At 37.7% G+C, this 22,753-nt stretch overlaps 1 protein-coding gene across 8 annotated transcripts in view; it reads left to right on the plus strand.

Moving 5' to 3' along the window:
• Positions 1-22,753, plus strand: part of CPQ (carboxypeptidase Q) — a 465,818-nt gene that overhangs the window by 199,103 nt on the left and 243,962 nt on the right. For all 8 annotated transcript variants that reach the window (XM_040494042.1, XM_040494043.1, XM_040494046.1 and 5 more), the window contains exon 5: positions 8,935-9,046. In XM_040494042.1, the coding sequence (XP_040349976.1) occupies positions 8,935-9,046 (112 nt within the window). The remainder of the gene's footprint in view (positions 1-8,934; positions 9,047-22,753) is intronic.

The following is a 22,753-nucleotide window of genomic DNA, read 5'->3' on the forward strand; positions in this document are numbered from 1 at the left end:
CCTTCCATCAGAAAATTCTTGATCATTTATATGACCCTCACAGTCACTGGTATGGCCCAAACCTGGTTCCCTTGCCTTTTCTTTTGGTGCTCAGTCCCTCCACAGATGGGCCTGTCAGGGCTGAAGCCCATTATTAGATCACTTCTTGGCTTCTTCTCTAAGGCCAAATAATGAGAAAACTTTTTTCCTCCTTTTTTTTGTGGGTCATATTTTTCAACTATCTAATGATTTTTGTTGTTGAAAATTGGATTGGGGATTTCCTGTGTCTGGAATTGCACTAGGCCTTGAACTTTGCAACCCTGATACTCCTCCTGCTACCTCTTAAAATACACCAAATAAAATGAGACCAAGAGAATGAAGCAGCTGCAAGCAAAGAAAAACATCACAAAAGCAACAAATAAAAACACTGAGTAGTTGTCTTTCTGATTTTTTTTTTTATTGAACAAGACATTTGTAAAATGAAGCAGGCTTCAAAGTTAAGTGGGCATTTTGTTTATTAAGGATCAATCAATACGAACTTGGTTAGGTTTAGATAAACACCTATATAATTTATAATTTAAAATGCAGAATGTTAAAAACTAGGCATGCCAAGAAGATTAAGTATGACTTAACTTCTTAGTGGCCTTTTCTTAGCATATCTAGTATCTATATAACTTCCATTTTCTATGGGCATCTGGAGACCATTGAGCCATTATCATGATGGCTTTCAATATGCTGCTGGATAGAAGTAATTTTGATTTTTACATTTATCTTTGATCTGTAGCTGGTTTTACAGGGCATTCTTTCTTTTTCAGATTTTAGTATCAATCTTATGATTGTAAGTAAATGTAGACATTTTCCGTATTTGTTTCTTTGCTTTGTAACAGTTGGATTAGGATGAGATATATCTGACCTGTAACATCAGATATATCTCTCTGAGTCCCATGACTTTGAAGATACGTCTTTAATAACTCTTGCTATTGTTCAACATACACATTTGTAAGACTTTATTTAACATATGTGTATAGCCTAAAAAGCAATAATGAAAAGATCACACACGTTCTCACCACTCAGTTTCAGAGAAAGAACACTATCAGTGCCTTAGAAACCCACTCAGATCATCTGCATATGACTCTCTCTGATCAGCTCCTCCTCTCTGCCCCAACCCCCACCCGATATAAGACGTATCCTGATTTTGGTTTACCATTACTTTGCTTTTCTTCATAATTTTACTATCTTTGTATGCATTGCTAAAGATTACATTCTCTAGTTCAACCAGATTTTGAAATTAAATAATGGAATCATACTCTTCTATTTCTTTTGTGACTTCCTTTTTTGTTCTTGCTTCGCTCCTATATTTTTGTTTGGAGATTCAGTTATGTTGATAGATGCAGCTGTAGGTCATTTTCACTATTTTATAATATTCCACTGTATGACTATGCCACAATTTATTTATCCATTCTGTTGATGGACATTTGGGTTGGTTTTAGTCTGAGGCTTTATGATTGCCTCCCTATGACCGTTTTGGTACACGTGTCCCAGAACTCAAGTGCCCGAATTCCTCATATATACACACCGAAAGTGCAACTGTTGGATTGTGAGATGCACATATGTTCAATTTAATAGGATGTGCCTAATGGTTTTCCTAAATGGCTTTAATAAGCCATTTAGGTTTCTCTGCTCCTTCCTGCAGTGGATGAGAATTCCTTTTGCTCAGCATCCTTGCCAAGACTTCATATTGTTAGATTAAAATTTTTTTTTCCAGTTAGGTACAGAATATAATTTTTTGAGGATTTAATTTGCATTTCCCTGATCAATGATGAGGTTGGTCATCTTTTCAAATGCTTTGTATCCATTCATAATTTCTTATATGTGAAATGCCTATTTATGTCTTTTTTCCATTTTCCTGTTGGATTGCTCATCTTTTCTAGTTGAATGGTAGGAATTCCTTATATACATTCAAACCTTGGTTTATGAGCATAATCCGTTCTGGAAACATGCTTGTAATCCAAAGCACTTGCATATCAAAGCCAATTTCCCCATAAGAAATAATGGAAACTCAGATGATTCATTCCACAGCCCAAAAATGTTCACATAAAAATGATTACAATACTGTAATATAATACAAAATAATAAAGAAAATACAAGCTATAAAGAAAAATAAACAAATTAACCTGAATTTACCTTTGAAAACCTTCATGTGAGGGAGAAAAGAGACAGGAGGGTTATTGTGTAGGACGACTTTCACTATCACTAATGGAATCACTGCTATCTATTGGCTCAGTGGAATCTTTTCCTTTTCGAGCAACTTTAACAAGGAACCTATCCAATGATACTTGCTTTTGCCCCCTTTTGAGGATTTCACAGAAATGTGACATTGCATTCATCACCCACAATCCCACAGAGAGAGAAGAACCATTGGCTCAGTTGTGATCATGTGATGTTTGGTGTCACATACTACTTGTATTGCAAGACATCACTCGTTTATCAAGTTAAAATTTATTAGAAATATTTGCTTGTCCTGTGGAACACTCACTGAACAAATTAATCGCAATCCAAGGTTTTACTGTATTTTGAATATAAACCACTTTTTGGTTATATTTATTATAAATATCTTCTCCCAACTTGTAGCAGCTCCTCTCATTCTGCTATTCTCTTGATAAACAGGAAGTCTTCATTTTCTTATAGTTGAATTTGTGCATCTTTTCTTGATGCTTTGCATTTTTTGTATCTTGTTGAAGAACACTTCCTCCTCAAGACATGAAAATATTTTTCTTTTTCTTACAAAAGTTTTAAGTTTTGACTTAAGTATTTAGTTCCTTAAATAACTATATTTTTCATTTCCATTTGACTTTGTAACTATAGTTTCCATCTCTCTGATGAAATTTCCCATCTTTTCCACTAGATTTTTAACATATTAATCATAATTATTTTAAACTCCTTGTCTGATATTTTGAATATATGGGCTACATTGGGTCAACGGTATTGTGTTGAATATTGTATTTCCTGACAACGGATTGTTTTATTTCTTGCCTATTTTATATGTCATAATTTTGATTGCATGCTAGATGTCATATGTACCAGAACAGTGGAGCCTGAGGTGAACAGTATGTGAGTGCAAAAGTGCTTACTCCTCTTCTGTCCAGCCATTAGTCTGAGAGTGGATGAGTCCATCTTTCATTGCTGAGCTAGGTTTGGATTTTATTGTCTCTATTCTTACCTTTGGTGCTCACATGTTTCGAATTTCTCTAGCAGTGGGTTGCTGCTACTCTGTTTTTAGTGTAGGGATTGGGTTGCTTGGAGGACTTTTCTCAGTATTGTGCTTTATCCTCAGCTTTCAGCAGGCTCTGTATGTTGGCACCACAGCGGGTGTTTCTCTCTGTGCTCCTGCCCTTCCCTTGGCTATAAGCTGTTAATGCTGTGCTTGTTACTCACTGGGGACTCCTGGTGGGGACAGGGTAGTTTCTTGGTTCTCCTGCCCCTAGGTCTCAGCCAGGCTCTGTGTGCCTGAGGACAAGAGTGGGGCTTTCCCAACATTTCTACTCTTTCCCAAGCCCCTGTGGAAGCCAAACTCTGCTGTAGTCATGGGAATTAGTATCCCACCCCACTCCGAGCCCTCACCCCAAGGCAGCAGGACTCTGCTTTAAGTCAATGCAGAATTCTAGGTATGAGCTGGTTTCCTGCCCTCCCCAAGAGGCATCCATGCTTTTCCTAGTGTCAGTACAGGGTGGGAGTGCAATTTTCTACCCCTTTCCCTGTAGCCACCGACCTTTGCCCAGGACTGCCCTGCAAGATAGCACTCTCCCTCTCCCGGAGGGGCAGGGGACTTCTTCCTATGAGAGAAGGGCCCCAGAAGCAGGTTATGTTTGGCGCCTGCCTCCCAATAGTATCTGGTCATCATCTGCACTCCTGCATCACTGAGGCAAGCTCTCTCAGGCGTTCTGCTCTGCTCCTAGTATTTCTTGGGAGTACCTGATGGAGGCCTATGGAAAAGATCTGGAAATTTGGGTACCTAGTACCTTACATGAGAGGTTTCCAGGTATTCTAAACTCTCATATTAACCCACATTCGCCTTTTCAGAATTTGTGAACCTTTTAGTTGTCTTCTTCATTCCTGCTTTTGTCTGCCACCTCTGTCTATTGCTGGCACCTGTCCCTCCTGTCTCTGCAAAAGGCCAAGCAACTCATGTGTCCCATCTCTCCTTGAGCTTGTTGTCCTCTGGAATTCAGCGCCTCTGACTGAACCACAATCTGAAATCTCTGATGGGCCTTAAAAAGTTATGCTTTTATAGATCATCCAGATTTCTCTCATTGTTAGGGCAGGCACAGAACACTCCTGTGGCTGTCCACCTTTTAGGAGGAAGCACACTGATCTTTCCTCTCCATGCTACCACCACTCTATTTTCTTTCTTTGCCCAGTATTTCTTTAAAAAATTTTTTTTTCAACGTTTATTTATTTTTGGGACAGAGAGAGACAGAGCATGAACGGGGGAGGGGCAGCGAGAGAGGGAGACACAGAATCGGAAACAGGCTCCAGGCTCCGAGCCATCAGCCCAGAGCCCGACGCGGGGCTCAAACTCACGGACCGCGAGACCGTGACCTGGCTGAAGTCGGACGCCAACCGACTGCGCCACCCAGGCGCCCCTGGTATTTCTTTATAGCACTTAAAACTACCATCATATCATATTTGTTTATTGTCTGTTTCCCTTACCAGAACGATAATCCCATGAAGATAGAATATTTATTTATTTTTTCATTTCTGTATTTCTGGCCCATAATACGAACTCAATACAAATTGTTGAATAAATGCATGCAGTGAATGCCAAAGATCATGGCATTTTCTCCAATACCTTGAATTAACTTGCTTTCATAAGAATGTACTTCCACTGAGGCTGTTTTCTCTCCTTGTTCTGCCATATTTTTCATATGTCCCATTTTGATTATGTTCTTACTCATCATTTAATCAGGCAAATCTATTTGCACTAGTGTCTCCGGATGTACCAATAATGAAGATGTAAGGGGCTTGTCCTTGAGGCTGCTGTCTGTCTACCCTTGATTTAGTTTATCTCTGCTCTCAGGCCCACAGCTGGCCTGTAGGGGGTTGTGTGCCACGGCTGGTCTTTGTTCATCTTAGCAGGTTCCCATCTGGTATGTTTCTGCCCTTCTGTGGTAGGTTCTCTCTCCCACCGCCCCACCCGACCTCAAGGCCTGAGTCTTTGGTGGTCAAGGCTAATGTGTTCCTCACAAATAAGAAGCTGCATTTCAGATAATCACAGTTCTGCTTCTGCCTTCCTAATTGTTTTGGTGTGCCTGCTATTGCTGCTGCTGTTGTTTTAATAACTTTTACTCTTTGCTGTGTTTGGAAGAGATGGTGGTAAAAAGGAAAGTGGTGGGTGGGGAATTGGTCAGTGCTCTACCTGCCTCAGGGAGCAGCACACAAGAGGAGTAAATAGGTGGGTGTCCCACTTCTCTGTTAGTTCTAGGCCATCCTGTTGCACTAAGGGCTCCACATCTGGCAACAGAGGCAGTGAAGGGACTGTGTATTTTCCTGTCTTTTATCAGGTGATTCTTTTTCAAGAAACTAGAGCTTACTGTGTCTCTTGGTAGTCTGTTTTTAGTATGTTTGCCTAAATCGGATACAAATGTATTATAAGTAATGTTCGTTTCTGCCTGACCCTGACACAAGGTATGGTGAGTTTGTATGTTGTACTGGTTTATCCTTTGTGGGACTGCATTAAAGCATGATAATGCAGATACTGTGTTGAATGAGACCTTGTGCATCACTGTTTTCTAAGGGGAGTAGAGCTCTTATGATTAGGAAAACTCAAGTTTGTTAAAAATGCTACTGAATTGTCATTACCTACTTTTTATATCAAAATTACAGCTGCTGTCTCACAGTGGCCCCCAATATATTTTCTGATTTTAAAAAACATATTAAAATAAGCTCTTAAAATCTACATGGTTTGTAGTCAATCTTCTTTAGCACTGTGCCAAAGACCTTATTTTATGGGATAACATTTAATTTCCTATCATTCAAAACCATTTCTCCCATCTTTTAATTATTTATTTAAGTAATAATTCTGGGTTGGATAATGGAGGCATTTTAGAAAACATAAAGAAGTATGATTGTAAAATAACCTCAATTATTCTGAAAGATGAAATAACAGCTGCCTTGATTTAGTTACTCTTATGTGTTAACTGGGAAAAAGTTCATTAAAACACATTTTGACACTTTGAATCCACGGGAACTCCAATTTCATTGAGAAAATGGGTCCGAGGATGGTGAGAATGTTGACTAATTGGCTTGTCCATCCCACATGGGATTACACCAACGTCTGAGTCAGAATTTCCTGCTATTGCAGCATGTTTTCTTCTTCATTTTTTTCCTCTTTCCTTAGAAACAATCCATTTGGGTTCATTACATGGCCATTTGTTAGTCTCATTAGTTACAAGGCATTGTACTTGTTTGTGACTACAATGAAGTCATGCCGGCTGGGTCTGGCTGTGTGTGTATGCAGAGTCAATGGAGGATCCTACAGCTGCCTGGGGAATCAGGCAGTGCAAGGGGTCACCCTGATATTTCAGAACCCAAATCCTGCTTTCCCAAAGTCATGGGGCATTTTTGTTTCATTCATCGAGAAGATTCATTCAACTTTGGTTTGCTTACTACATGCTGTATATAGACATCAATCTGTTGAACTTTTGAAAACTTTTTATTGGTATGTAATGTTCTCAGAGAAAGTGTACAGATCCTAAGTGTGTAACAAGATAAGCTTTTACAAACTGAGCACACCTGTGTAACTGTACCCAGATCAGGAAACAGAATGTGCCCAGCACCCCAGGAGCTCTCCTTCATGTCACTAACCCTTCTCACCTTGGGTAACCATTCTCCTTTGTTTTGATTGTTTTTATATTTTATATGCATGGAATTATACATGATATATATTATTTTGTGTCTGGCTTCTTTCATTTCATAATGTTTATGAGATTTATCTCCATTGATCATGTATTGTGTTCGTTCATTATTACTGCTATGTAGTGTTCCATTGATCAGCACAACACAGTTTATTCATTCCTCTGTTAACAGGCATTAAAGTAGTTTCCTTTGGTGGGGGGGGGCAGGGGCCATTATGAACATTCTGAGCATTCTAGTACATCTCTTTTGGTGAAGGTATACATACACACATACATTCCTGTTGGATATATATAGAAGTGGAAGTGTTGGGGCACACACAGGGTGTGTGTATGTTCAGACTCAGTACATAAATCAGTTTTCCAGAGTGGTTATAAGCACTTACACTCACACCAACAGTGTGTGAGAGTTCCAGTCTATCTCCTCACCAATATTTGACATTTTCTATCTTTTTTATTTTAGTCATTTTGGTGGAAATGTATTGAATGTGGTTTAATTTGTACTTCCTTGATGATAGTGAACCCAAGCACCTTTTCGCTTGATTATTAGTATTTGTATGCCTATTTTTATGAGTTGTCAATTCAAGTCTTTTGCCCATGTTTTTATAAGTTGACTCCCTCTTTATTTCTGTTTGGTAGGAATTTTTTATATAGTCTGGATATGGTTCCTTTGCTGTGTATATGTATTGTAAATATCTTCTCTTCCTCTGTGGGTTGCCTTTTCACTCTTGTAATGGGGTCTTTTGATGAACAGATACTCCTTATTTTTTTAAAAGTTCAGTTTGGGGGCACCTGGGTGGCGCAGTCGGTTAAGCGTCCGACTTCAGCCAGGTCACGATCTCGCGGTCCGTGAGTTCGAGCCCCGCGTCGGGCTCTGGGCTGATGGCTCAGAGCCTGGAGCCTGTTTCCGATTCTGTGTCTCCCTCTCTCTCTGCCCCTCGCCCATTCATGCTCTGTCTCTCTCTGTCCCAAAAATAAATAAACGTTGAAAAAAAAAATTTAAAAGTTCAGTTTGTTACTTTTTCTTTTATGGTGTGTGCTCTTTGCCTACTCCAAGTTGACAAAACTTCTATGCTTTCCTCTAACATCTTTATTTAGATTTGTAATCTATCTGATTTGACATTCATATATTGTGTGAAATAGAGGTCAAGGTACAATTTTTCCATATGGATATCCCATTAAGCAAGCATCACTTAACTTGCTTTGTTTAAAATGTTTTAATGAAATTTAGTTTTATTGAAATATGGTTTCTATTTTCCTGGAGATAATTTCTAATGATTCTTGAAAATAATTTAAAACTTTGGTGATTTAAAATTTGTAATATAATCTGTAGACTTATTTAAGACTAGTGTAAATTTAATTTTTTTTAAAAAGTTCTTTGTCTAACTAGACTGTAGTTTGTAACCCCAGTATATTTATTTATTAACACCAGAGTGATTTATAGTACACAGATCATAAACTGAGGGTTTATGGGGGGTGGGAGGGAGGGGTGGGTGGGTGATGGGTATTGAGGGCACCTGTTGGGATGAGCACTGGGTGTTGTATGGAAACCAATTTGACAATAAATTTCATAATAAAAAATAAAAAATGCTAAAAAAATAATAAAAAATAAAAAATTATCGTTCTCACTTTTTCATTTGAATTCAGTTCAACACATGTTTATTATTGTCTGCTAGAATTTGGGACAGTTGAGAATATAGTTGAAGTTTTGAGCCCCATTTATGTCAGTTAGCTTTTAAGCCATATAATAAAGTTGTAAAACATCGGTCAGTAATAAACCATTTCACTTTAGTATTCAAACTTATATTTGTGAAGAGAAGTACAAGGTGAGAATTTTTATTACTGTTAGGATGACCTTACACCCTTTATATAGAGCGTTATACCAGGTTTTCCACTAGTAATGACATAGATCTTTTAAGATGTAAAAATAGAAAAGAAAATATAAAAGTTTCATTTCTATATTTGGAATGACTATGAATGCTTCCTCTTTGATGTCATTTCTGCTTAGTTTTATTTTTTTTTCTCTTTTTATTATTTGTTCTAGGTCGTACTGGTCAGTGGACATCTGGACAGCTGGGATGTGGGGCAGGGTGCCATGGATGATGGCGGTGGAGCCTTTATATCATGGGAAGCACTCTCGCTTATTAAAGATCTTGGTAAATATTTAGAAAGTCATTAACCAATGTATGAGGATCTCAGTAGTGACACGTTTAACTCAACACAGAAAATACTGAACAGATTAGTGACTGTAGTATGTTCAGAGATCCTCCTGAGATCTATGTGTTCGTTAGTTTATTCTCAGAAAAGAATGAATTTGTCCCCTTAAAGAAAGAAATTTTTATTCAAGTGTATGCCAGATATCCAAAGTATCAAATATGAGGCACTAGGGAAAAAGAACAAGCAAATAAAACTGTAGCAAATATAACCACATCAGCTGGAGACTATGTAAGGAAACCATGACCAAGTCCAAAGAAAAGCCAGCAGCTCCCCCTGCCTCCTTTTCCTTGTTCATCTTAAAGACATTATTAGGCTGTTAGGATAGCTTTACTGCAGCTATCTTTCTGTGGCAGAAGTCAAAGAGAGCAATGCAGAACTGAAGGAATGATCCTTCAATAAGGACCCACAATAAGGAATCTAGGCTGGAAAACAGGAACTTCCAGGTGAACCTAGAAATGAAGAAGATGGACAGGCATACAAAGGATAAGCCAATAGTAAAGCAGTTTTTGATGACCCTATTTGCACACACAAAAAACATATATTTCCTCTTTGTGTGCTGGTCAAAAAGGTGGATTTTGAGTGAGGTTAGAAATAATGAAACAGTCTGGGGGCGCCTGGGTGGCTGAGTTGGTTATGTGTCCAACTCTTGGTTTGGGCTCAAGTCATGATCTTGCAGTTATGAGATTGAGCCCCAGGTGGAACTCTGCACTGAGTGCAGTGCCTGCTTGAGATTCTCTCCCTCTCTCTCTCTCTCTCTCTCTCTCTCTCTCTCTCTCTCTCTGTACCCCTCCCCCCCCACACTCTTTCCCTCTCAAAATAAATAAATAAACTTAGAAAAATAGAAATAATGAAACAATTTGAAGAGTCCCACATCTGAGTTAGGGCAGGGGTGGCTTTAAAATGCCTCATCAGCACAATGTTTTGTCATAACTGTGAAGTAGCCTCAGCTTCATATACAGTAAAGATCAGAGCATCTTTTTTGGTGAAGGCTTTCCATATATGTGTGTGTGTGTGTGTATGTATGTGTATATATATATATATATATATATATATATATATATATATATATACACATATATATATGTATATGTTTAAATTCATACATTTCTTCCAGTGTTTAATAACCCTTATAATCCTATAAATAAGCCTATTAAATAATTGGCCATATTAACAATAGATTGCTGAAATGGTCTTGCTAAGGCATATCTTTGGTGTGCCATTTTGGTTTATGTCTTACTTGTGTTTTAAAAATGGGGAAATGGAGAGGTGGTTGTGCGTTTTGTACTTCTAAACAGTCCTGTGTCCTTAACCTTGATACTACTGACGTTTGGGGCTACATGATTCTTTATTGTGGGGTCTGTCTCATGCATGTAGGATGTTTAGCAGCATCCCTGGACTCTTATCTACCAATAAGCACCATCCCCCTCAAGTTTTAACAACCAAAATGGTCTCCAGACATTGCCAAATACCCCTTGGCAGGTCAGGGGTGGTGGTGGAGGAATACATAAAATTTCTCCACTAAAATAAACTAATAAAAAAAAATCACTAAGAGACCTGAATACAGGACTTTTTTTTTTTTTTAGAGAGAGAGAAAATGAACTCATTGGAAACCTTACATTCCATGTACTTACACTTTCAACACTTCCATACTGAACACCTACTGTATGAAAGCACTCGGTAAAATCTGGACATACAGAAAGGTTTAGAACATGTCCTCTGTTCTTAAGAACCCTTAGAATAGAATTGGAGCATACCCAAGCACCTACACATATAGGTGCCAGTATAGACATAATTTCAAGGTCTGCTTTTAGAATTGTGTAAGGTTTGAGAGAGATGAATTGTCCAGCAAACAAAACCCAAAACATACATTCCTTCAGAGAAGATCTGGGGTACTCTATGTGTGAATCCTCTCCTCCTTCCCTTAAAAATATTCCCTTGGTGGTCTGTTCTCTCTGTCCTTACCTTAACTCCGGAATGAAGTGGGTTCTAGACATGAGGCAGGCAGATATCAAACATTTCCCTCTTTATAGGGCCCAGATATGCATTTGGGAAGTTGATTTTATTTTGATGTGTTCAGCCAGCTTGATTAGAAACAAAGTGGTATAGCAAAGAGAGAACCAGACCCATCTGAATCAGAGTTTACTTCACTCTGTGCCTCAAACTGCTTTTTTGGCCTCAGGCAGGTCATTTGAACTCTCTGGTCTTAATTTTCTTTATCTCTTTTAACTGTAAGCTTCCAGAACATTTTATCTGCTTTAGATGGGAATAAAAATGATGTCTTCTCTAGGCTTTGAATCTAACATTTTTAGTATTCAGCATGGAATCCTAAATCACCATTAATTGAGTTGGATTCAGTTGCATGGATGAATATAACATCATGCAAAGGTGGATTAAGTATTTTTTTTCAACACTGACTTCAGTTGCTTTTGATAGCTAGTAAATAGCCTCCTTCAATTCAAGACTTAACTCTCCTATAGGTTTCTGAAAACCTATGAAGAAACCGATGTTTATTCATGTAAACATATGAAAACAAACTCTAAAATAAAGAGTAATATTTCTTTTGAGTAGGTGTTAAGAGGTAGCATGACATACTGTTAAAAGGCATAGGACTATGGAGCCAGACTGCCTGAGTTCATATCCTGGCTCTGCATTTACAAAGTGTGTGGCTTTTGCCTTTCTGTGCCTCAGTTTTCTCATCTGTGAAATTGGGATAATAATGTTCCTAACTCATACAGTTGCTTTGAAAACTAAATAGTCTACTCACGTAATGTACTTAGAATAGTGTCTGATCCAACCGAGTACTCAATAAATGTTAACTTTTATTATTATTTAATAAGTGTAACGCTGACAGTACTATATTTTTTATGTAAAAGAGAATGATATTTTTTTTTACCCTTACCCCCATTAGTAAATATATTGCTTCTTCACTTAATATGTTAGTTACACTGATGTAACTCTAGGTCCAGCTGCTGTGGTATACCTAAATATGCTTTCTCTTTACTATTTAAGCTGCTATCTCTTATATGATGGAAACCCAGTGACTCCTTCACTTTTTTCTACTTTCATACTACATTTTCAGGCGTCTGAATTTCTCCTTGTCACTTCCTGCTTAGGTCAAATGCCCAGTGTCATCTCTGTACCTCACTTCCTGTGATTGTGCCCACTGAGTCTTACTCTTTAAAGTTAAAATTAGATTGTGGATTTCTATTTGTAGATTGCCTATGTGTTTTAATACAAAGAGCTGGGTCCAACATGTGACATATGAGTTCTAGTTGAAAATAACTGGTACACGGGGCGCCTGGGTGGCGCAGTAGGTTAAGCGTCTGACTTCAGCCAGGTCACGATCTCGCGGTCCGTGAGTTCGAGCCCCGCGTCGGGCTCTGGGCTGATGGCTCAGAGCCTGGAGCCTGTTTCCGATTCTGTGTCTCCCTCTCTCTCTGCCCCTCCCCTGTTCATGCTCTGTCTCTCTCTGTCCCAAAAATAAATAAACGTTGGGAAAAAAAATTAAAAAAAAAAAAAAGAAAATAACTGGTACACATGAACAAGAAATAGGACTTTGGGAAATGGGTTCATAATTATATTACTTAACTATATTAAGCCCAAACTATTTAAGTGGTAAGTATGAAAACTCTGTGGCAATCTCTTTTTCCAAGGAAAGTAACTTCTTTTGGCTGCTGTTCCTTGGACGATATGTCATGCAGCACGCGTGTATGTCAAAGTCCTACAGTGGGGCTTGTGAATTTGAATGTTGGTCAAGCAGGGATTTCTGATATTTAGGAATATAGTTCTAAGGTCCATCCTTCCCTCCTTATCTCTTTTCCTTTGTTCTCTTCTTTTACTATTATTATAGGTTCACTCTTTTGCCCAGGCCCTCAGCTAAAATTATATTCAATTAATCTAACAGAAGAGATATTTGTGCTTTCCAAATATAATCAGTCATTCCTGTGTAACTGTCAACAGAAGGCTATTTGCTTTGAAATGCTATTGAATACTTCTTTGTGTTTGTGGTTTACTGGACTTGAAACTGTTTATTTGAAATGTCATTTCCTGGAATGTTCTGGTGTCAGTGAACAAAGCCTATGGCAAAGGATCCTATGCTTCAGAATGTTCATTTGGCACTTGAAAAATAAACCACCATTCATCCCCAAATTCTTCCAAATTTACCATTTTCTGTGAAGTTAGAATTTTGAGTTTTTAGGCCTAAACAAAGGGAAAAGATCAGAAGTAATAGCACTACTGGGTTGTTGAAATGAGGAATATGTGTGAAACATCTTTCTAGAGAAATTTAAATGTGAGCATCCTGGTTGTGATTATTACAGAGCTTGAGAGTCTATGTGTTAGAAAAATATTTTATTTGTAAATTCCTTCACTGATTCACTCAACAAATACTCACGGTGCACTGGCCTGCATGTCAGTGAGTGCCAGATGCCTTGTACCAAAGAGGAATGAGACGTGGTCCTTGAAGGCCTTGAAGTGAGAGAGACATTGAATTCAAAAATTGCCATGAAACTGTTTTAAGTTCTTTAATTGAAGGATGTACAAACTGCTTTGGGCACCTAGGAGCGGGAGGGATTATGGCTTAGCTGGGTCAAAGCACCTTCACAAAGGTGATAGTTAAGCTTTCTTTTATAAAGATAAATAGAAATTCCTGAAGCAAAAGGGGCACAATGAAGAATTCCCAGGAGAGCACAGAGCCTCCAGGCCTGCACATCATTAAAAATGAGGAATAAATTGTTGACAGTAGCAGTGTTTGGATTGTAAGGGAAGAGAGGATTTGCAAAATTGCAGGAAATGTTCACTTTTTATTTAATATTTTTAATAACATTACATTTTTGTATAGTAAGAAGTTGTGATTTTAGTAATCAAGGGAAAAAAAACCTTCAAAAGCCAAAGGAAAGATTATTGGCATTGCCATTATCATAAACATTGTTTTAACAGGAACAACAGAGCAGAAGTAGGAAGTAGGAAGAGTTACGCCGTCAAGCCCTCCCAGTCCAGAAGTACACAAGGGCACACAGCCACATGCATGCCAAGGCTTTGGACTAGTCAGAGCTTTAAGTACCCATTTTGAGTGCAGTGGGTCCTCTCTTAGAGGGATGCATACATCCAGTGAGAGGATTTCTTTCTCTCCTGTCAAACCTCCCTTGAAAAATTCCCAGGCGGTCCAATCCATAACCAAGCAAGGGAAATGAACAGCTTCCAATGAGATGGAAATCTAAAAGGTAGAGCTAGAGACAGGTAGAGCCCTGAAGCCAACTTGACACCTGCCCAGACTAAAAAGGCAATCCCATTTGGAAAGGACCTCCTCCCTGCCCTGGGCTTAGTCATACCTCTGAGTATAATAACTGTTCTAAAAGCTAACATCTACGGAATATTACTGTGTTTTGGACATCGTGTTAAGTACTCCACTATGCACACGCTCTCTTTTCTTCTGGACAACTCCAAGGTGTGGATACACTTGTTATACCCATTTTACAGAAGAGGAAACTGAAGCAAAGAAAAGTATCCTGTTCAAGGTCACAGAGCTATCACATAAAAAAGTTAAATCCAGGCAGCCTGACTCTTACTCGTACGTACTTTGTCATACTGTTTTACTGGAACAGCATGGCTAGTCTATTTCTAGGAACACTCATCCTCAGGATATTGAGACATTATATTTAAAAAAAAGTGTCTGATAGTCAAATAAATTTAGGAAACACCCTGGATAATTTCTTCATTCATCGGAAAACATTTGTTGGGAGAGTATTCAAATTCATGGATAGAGTATGCTTTGGGAAACACTGCTCTGGGGCATTTTTGGTGTTGACAGAACTGACCAAGAATCCAAGAATGCAGGCTCAGGTACGCTTTATGGAACTGAGTACAAAAAGCCTTGGATTGATTTTCATTCCAGATTTTCTAGGCTGTATTTGGGATCTGTGGTTGCCTGAATATTGACAAGATAGAACTATTCAATGCTTCCCTAATTGGCATAATAGAGACTGTTCTTGTATTTCTTCTTGAAGAGCATTTGTACCCATGTGCAAACTCTATGCAACAACTAACTTCTTCTCCATGCTCTCTGAGCCTATTTTATTTAAATGAATATGGTATTATCAGAAATGTTTGACATGTGCTAAGGGCTCTCCCTTCCAGGTTTTTCTGTGGCTCCAGAGGAATCAGAATTTGGTAGCATTTTTCTTTCCTAGAAGGAATTTTTGTCTTCAAACATGCCACAAACTCTCTGTCCTCTCACTTCAGATGCTCTTCCTCTGTAATTATTTTTGTGAGCACAAGAAGGCAGACTGGTATGTATCCTCTGGGATAAGTATCCTCTAACATCACTGATCCTCAAAACCTTTGGGGAATGATACGTCTGCTGCGGAACTGTCTAAAAAATTAGCTGTCTAAAAACTAAAAATTGTTTTAAGTCTTAGAAAAAAAAACTTTCCCTCCCAACATTAAATTTCATTTTTATTAATTTAAATTTTAATGTCTAGATGGTGGTTTGCTTTCTTCTGAACAAATTTTGGTCTTGACTTTTTATAACTGTATTTAACAAGACAAATACCTAGAACAGTAGAAGAATTAGACTCTAAGAATTTGCTTGCTCTTTTTCCTTTTTTAAAATTTTACTTCTAAAAGTAGCCTTACTGTCATGGGCATTCATAGCCTCTTCTCATGGTTTTTTTGAGGATGATCTTCTCATTTTTTTTTATTTAGGTATGTTATTTCCTCTAGTGACAAGTTATATAGTGTCTGACTTTACCGTAAGACCTGTAGCAGATACGTATGTTTTTTTCAGCTGAGAATTGCTGAGAATTTTCCTGAGTTTTAATCACGTGTGTAAGTTTCACTAAAATACTTAGCATCTTTACATCTCATTAGCTAACACAGACATTTCCACTGACATGTGTAAAATGACAAACTGTATGTAGATTGATCTTCGAAATGTTTCCATGAGATAAAGTGAAATGAATCACTTAGAATTTCTTCTGCCTGTTAGTTTGGATGTGATATGGGAGATTCAGTAGTCATTTTAGAACCTTAGGCTGCATGAATACTGCTGTTATTATTCTATCTGTTAGTTAAAATATACCATTTCTATGTAAAAGTAGACAAAACCCAGGCCCAGTGGCTTACAAATTGTGAGCAGTCCTTCCTGTCTGACAGAGTCTGGACGGATAGCCGATGAACACTGTGAGACGAAGGTCTCATGGGACCCCTTTCTCCACAGCGTGCTCAGCTTCCTCCCCCACATCTGTTTTGATTTGGCCCACATGCCTTAGAAAGTTAAGAAATGTGGTGTTGTTAGAGGAATCGGAAGCTTTGGTATTATTTATCCTGGAGAAGAAGGACTATGGGAAGACTTAATGATGGTATGCTTAGTGCCCCAGTGGATTTCCTCCCACCCAAGAATGGGATCTGTAGAAGTCCAGGGTGGGACTGTCTGGGAAATGTAGGCTACTTCATTAAAACAGTATCATCACAGTATTGCACACATTGGCTCACAAGGAGATCTCCTATTTCAGTAATAAATATTGAACATCTACTTCATGCCAGCCAAATAAAATGGATAGACCACAAGTCCTTCCATGAAGGAACTCCTCGTCAGGCAGCAATAGCATCACATGCTATTTGAGACATTTGAGCTGAGCCTTGAAAGGGTGGGAGGTAGAAGAATAAAGGACAAAATTAGAGCTCACAGAAGTACATAGTTTGAGGAGTGGAGGCTGTTTCTATAAGTCTAGAGCAATAGATGAGTGAAGAGTGACTGGAAATGAGTCAAATGAAAGGTAAGGGTCAGTTTGTCAGGGACACTAGATGCAAAGCTAAAGTTTGCTAAGGCAAAGGGAGCCATTGAACATTTTAAGCATGGGATTGACATGATAGGAGTTCTTTCTAAAATAAAGATATCAGGTAGATGTTATCCTTCAACTTATAAAGAAGTACGGTGAACAGAATGGAGACACAGGAAGATGGACTGGGGAGATCCCAGCTATACAGAGTCTGGAAAACCACAACTTTGGAATTACAATTTTGTTTGCTATGGGGCTAACAAGCCAGTTTCTACCTCTCTATGCTAAATATACCAAAGAGGAAGTGATGGGGTTTCCAGAGATGTGTTCTTCGCCTACACACTTCTCTGCATCATGCTAATGCTGCATTTTGCAAAAAACTGTGGTTTTCCCAGCTTAGAATGAATTCTCTTCCAGTAAACTTGCCCAGAAAAAGAGATCTGCAAACAAACAAGAAAATATGCTATAAACATCTGATTGGACCTTTATGGTTCAATGGATTTTTTCAATGTTCCTGGCAGACAAAGGTTAATTTAATTCAAACTTAGGCTCTTCCAATCCTGTGGACATTCTCAAAATCAAGCTCTAGGAATGGAAAATTTCTACCAAGTGTGTGATAGCAACGACAGGCTAAATAAAGTATTGAAAGAAGTTGACTGTTAAGGCGCCTAGGTAGCTCAGTTGGTTAAGCATCTGACTTTTGATTTTGCCTCGGGTCATGATCTTGTGGTTTTGAGTTCAAACCCTGTGTTAAGCTCTGTGCTGACAGCGTGGAGCTTGCTTGGGATTCTGTCTCTCTCTCTGCCGTTCCCCTGTGCTCTCTCTCTCTCTCTCTTACTCTGTCTTTCAAAAATAAACTTTAAAAAAATGTTGCCAATTATTAGATTATTTGTAATACTGCTAATGCCCTCCTCATATTGGATCATCATTATTGATGAGCTGATATTCAGCCCATGTCCTTGCAAGATGCCAGCATCCCCAGGCTATACCATGTGACCCAGGTCTCATGGAATTTTCAAATCTTTAAATCTCCTTCCTTACTCCTTAAATAACTCAAAATCTGCAGATAAATGAGAGGCAGCCTATATAGCAAAATAAGCGTGTTAAGAGTATCTTAGATTCAAGTCTTTCTATGCTACTTAGTAGCTGTATTATGTTGGACAAACTATTTAACCTTTTAGATCTCACTTTTCCCTTCCTTACAATAGGAGAAGTGTAATCCTGAGTAGTTGAGAGGATAATTTGAAATAATTTAGACAGTGTCTGGCCCCTACTAGGTCATCAATAATAATAACTATTTCATTGGATACTAATTGCCAAAACAACAAGGGTGGATATTTCAGCAAAGGATATAATCTCAGGATTGACTCTATCTGTCTATATCTTGTTTCATAGTCCAGCTGGGGTCAGAGACGCCCCCAGAGCAGAGAAGCCCTCATAATAAAAGAATAGCAGATTCCAATGAGCCAAACTGAAACCATCATCCCGGTATAGCCACCATCCACGTGTATACAGGACTGATTCTCTTCTCACTGCTACAGAGAAGGTCACTTAATAGATTCTTCATAAATGTGATGCAGAATTAAAATAACACTCACAGGACATGGGAATGGAAAGATCTTTACCTTTTCCTGTCCCCTTTGTTCTCACTGCTAATGTCTCTAACCTAGGAACACTGTATATACAAAGTTTTATAATAAACCTGAAGAAAAAAAATGGTAAAAACAGGAAATGGCTGTTGAGGGCCACATAATTTGCTACAAAGTAAGTGGTTTGAAATGTAGGGAAAAAAATCAAGGCGGAAAAAACAAAGAATCAAATCTAGTGTTTACTGTTTACAATTTACCCTGTGGCTGAGTTCTCAAGAAACCTTTCTACTTTTAATATAATCAAAACCCTAAAATCTCCACGCATTCTCAGAAGATCCTCATGCATAGAAAACTGTGGATGATGACCACTGATGCCTGTATGATCATTCTTTCTGAGTGGCGTCTTTTAAAAGGAATATATTTAAAATGTATTTAAAACTATTCTGACTTATTGCTTTGGTTAATGTGTGGGAAAATATAATTAAGAAGTGTTTCAAAGGCTATATTTCTCTTCTCATCACCATAGACCATATATCCATTAGCTATCCCAAATTCACTTGTTTCAGGCAGCATGTTAGAACAAAGAAATATTTTATGAAGTGCTTCATTCTAGAATTACTCCTTTTCTGAAAGAGGAAAGTGTGAATTCATCTTTTATAGTTGAATAATTTTATATAAAATAATTTGAAGGCCATTTTGGCCACAAATAAAGAGTTAGAGGAATTTTTAAATTGATTGCCTTTTTGGAACTTTATTATATTTATTGCAAAAAACAGTGGCTCAATTTATGAAGCAGGGATTTTTGATAAAAATTCAAAATATATGCCAAAAGAACCCTGTGCCCTATATTTTCATATAATAAACACATTAATTGAACAATATAGCAACAAACACTACTTGAATATTTGAGAGAAAGGAGGAGAGAACCAGTATTTATGGAATATCACCAATGTGTCTGTTACATTATACGACCTTTTTAAATCCTGAAAACAGCCCTCCAAGGTATGTCTTTATCATCTCTGGCAGATCACTGGGCCTATTTGGGCCTTACTTCCTTATTAGGAAAATAAATGACAACATGCTTGCAGGGCTGTTGTATGAATCAAACATAATATAAACAAACACATATCTACCAGAATTGCAACAATGAAAAATCCATGGCATGTAATGTTGAAGAAAATGTTAGTGGCAATGTTGCTACTGATGATGACCATCTCATGAAATTCGTCATCTTGGAATTCAAATAGAGCACTTTGGGGAAGAAGTGATTTTGGATATAGGCAGACAAGGTAACCTTAAAGTGGCTGCCGTAAGAAAATACTTCAGTAGTATCCTATGTTCCATATCAGTAATATCTGTTTGCTAATTACAAATATATATAACATTTCAGGGGGTGGGGGGTATTTTTTGTTTTTTTAAGAATTGACAGTAACAAGGAGTACCCTTGCTTTAGGATGTAAAGTAGGTACAGTGCCTGCTATACCAAGCTCTGAGCTCAGTGCTGTATATATAGTTCTCACTGAGTCTAGAAGGCAGGAATTACTATTATCCCTTCTACAGATGAAGGGCCTAAGGCTGATGTTACTTACAACTTACAAAAGTAGAAAATCTCATTTCTTTTTATTTTTTTTTAATTTTTTTTAACATTTATTTATTTTTGAGACAGAGAGAGACAGAGCATGAACAGGGGAGGATCAGAGAGAGAGGGAGACACAGAATCTGAAACAGGCTCCAGGCTCTGAGCTGTCAGCACAGAGCCAGACGCGGGGCTCGAACTCATGGACCGTGAGATCATGACCTGAGCTGAAGTTGGACGCTTAACCGACTAAGCCACCCAGGTGCCCCTCATTTCTTTTTCTTAATGTTTCTCTTTAAATTTTTTCTTTGCCCACTTTTTTTTTTAACTGAAAAAGACTTCAAATATTTGGAAAACAACGTAGAAAATAAACACTGACATATCCTCCGTTCAGATTTCATAAGTGTTAACAATTTCAAATATTTCTTTCAGATCCGTAATTTGAAAGAAATGAAAAATCATCAATACCGTTGAAACCTGTTTTGTACCTCTCCATGGTTCATCCCCTTCTCTCTCTATGGTTTTAACAAGTGTTCTGATTATTAACATCCTGTAAGTGTGTATATCCAAAAACAGTATCATACAGTTTTTGTGATTTTGAATTTACCTAAATGATGTTTTTTTCTTCTGTATTTGGGTTTGCTCAATTTTATTTATGTCTTCTTTCTTCTTGAAGTGAATGTTTATTAACTGTCAGTCATTAACTGCCAATCTAATTTTCTAACATGCATTTCTCTCTAAGCACTTAAGTAACTACTTTCCACAGTTTTGAAATAATGCCTTCATGGCCATCCAGTTAAATATGTTGGAATTTTCATTATGAATTCTTCTTTGAGCCTTTAAATCATTACAGCTTTCTTTAAGTTTCCCAAAGTATGAAGTTATTATCGAGTTATTGAGTTCCAAGTTTGTTACATAGTGATTATTAAACATGGTTTACAGAATACCAGTTATTTGAAATTCATTGAAACAGAATGTTGGTTTATTATATAGTCAGTTTTTCTTAATATAATTTATTGTCAAATTGGTTTCCATACAACACCCAGTGCTCATCCCGACAAGTGCCCTCCTCAATGCCCACCACCCACTTTCCCCTTTCCTCCACCCCCATCTACCCTTAGTTTGTTCTCAGTCCTTAAGAGTCTCTTATGGTTTGTCTCCCTCCCTCTCTGTAACTTTTTTCCCCCTTACCCTCCCCCTTTAAAAAAATGTATTGTGTTGACTTGAAAAGAATATACAGACTCCTTTCCCCAGGAATAAGGTTGCACGTATGATCATTAGAGCAATCTTATTAATCATGCTCTTCAAAACTAATGTATCATTACTAGTTTTTTATCTGTTTGATGTTTTTGAGAAAAGTATTTTAAAAGTTTCCACTAGGATTTCTCCTTGAATTTCTATCAGCTTGGCTTATATAATTTCAGGTTTTGTTGCTTTATATAGTTGAGCCCTAAGACCTTTATCTTTAATAATGATTTTTCTATGCAAGTCTATTTTATCTTATATTAATATCATTGAACCAACTTTCTTTTGGTTCCTCTTTCTATTCATTTCTTTATCTAAGTCATGTGTTTTAGTTGATTCTGCTGTAAACAGTTTAAAGTTAGATTTTTTCCCTTAAAAAAATTTTTTTTTAAATATTTATTTATTTTTGAAGGAGAGAGAGAGAGGCAGAGAGAAAGGGAGACATAGAATCCAAAGCAGGCTCTAGGCTCTGAAGCAGGCTCTAGGCTCTCAGCACAGAGCCCAACACGGGGCTTGAACTCAGGAACTGTGAGATCATGAGCCGAAGTCGGACACTTAACAGACTGAGCCACCCAAGCACCCCTATAGTTAGATTTTTAAATATTGAATCTTGCAATATCATTTAACAAGGATGTTTGTTGTGTTTATCATGATTACTTATATTTTACCAATTTCCCCCCTTTTTTCTATTAAGGTTGTTACTTTTGTTTTTTGTTTTATTGCTTTTTATTCGATTCATTGTTTTTTCTTTCACTCTCTCCCTGTCTTTCCTTCCACTATTTGGCAACTTGCATGTTTTCTATTCTTTTGGTGGTTATTATTAAAATGTTACATGTATGTATGTCTGAATTAAATATACAGCAATGATAAATTGCTCCAATATATCCCCTTTGATCATGTATATTGTTGACTAGCGTTTTAGTTATGCCTTACTTCTAAACCTTCTCCAGGTTTATTATTATTTGGTTATTATATTTTGGCTTTGCCACTTACTAGGTGTGCTACCTTTCAAGGTGTGTAAAGGTGCCATGCCTCAGTTTCCTCATATATATAATGGAGATTATAATCATATCTACCTGTAGGTTTATTATGGTAATTAAATGAGCTAGTTCTGTTTCTGGCACAAAACAACTGCTCAGTGAATTTTAGCTGTCATGTCTTTTTAGGTTCCTCCTAGCTGTGACTGTTTCCCAGACTTTCCTTGTTTTTGTTGATCTTGACAGTTTTGAGGAACTCCGTTATTTTGTAGATGCCCATTGATTGCAATTTGTTGGATGTTTTTCTAGGGTTAGACTGAGGTTATAGGTTTTGTGAAGAAAGATCACGGAGGTAAAGTGCTGTTCTTATCGCATCTTATCAAGGGTATGTGCCCTCAACATGACTTATCACTGATGGTATTGACCTTGATCACTTGGCTGAGTGTGTTTATCAGGTTTCTCTACTGCAACTCTTCCTCTC

The sequence above is a fragment of the Herpailurus yagouaroundi genome, unplaced genomic scaffold (genome assembly GCF_014898765.1).
Source record: "Herpailurus yagouaroundi ecotype Mexico unplaced genomic scaffold, PumYag 186, whole genome shotgun sequence".
NCBI lineage: Eukaryota > Metazoa > Chordata > Mammalia > Carnivora > Felidae > Herpailurus > Herpailurus yagouaroundi.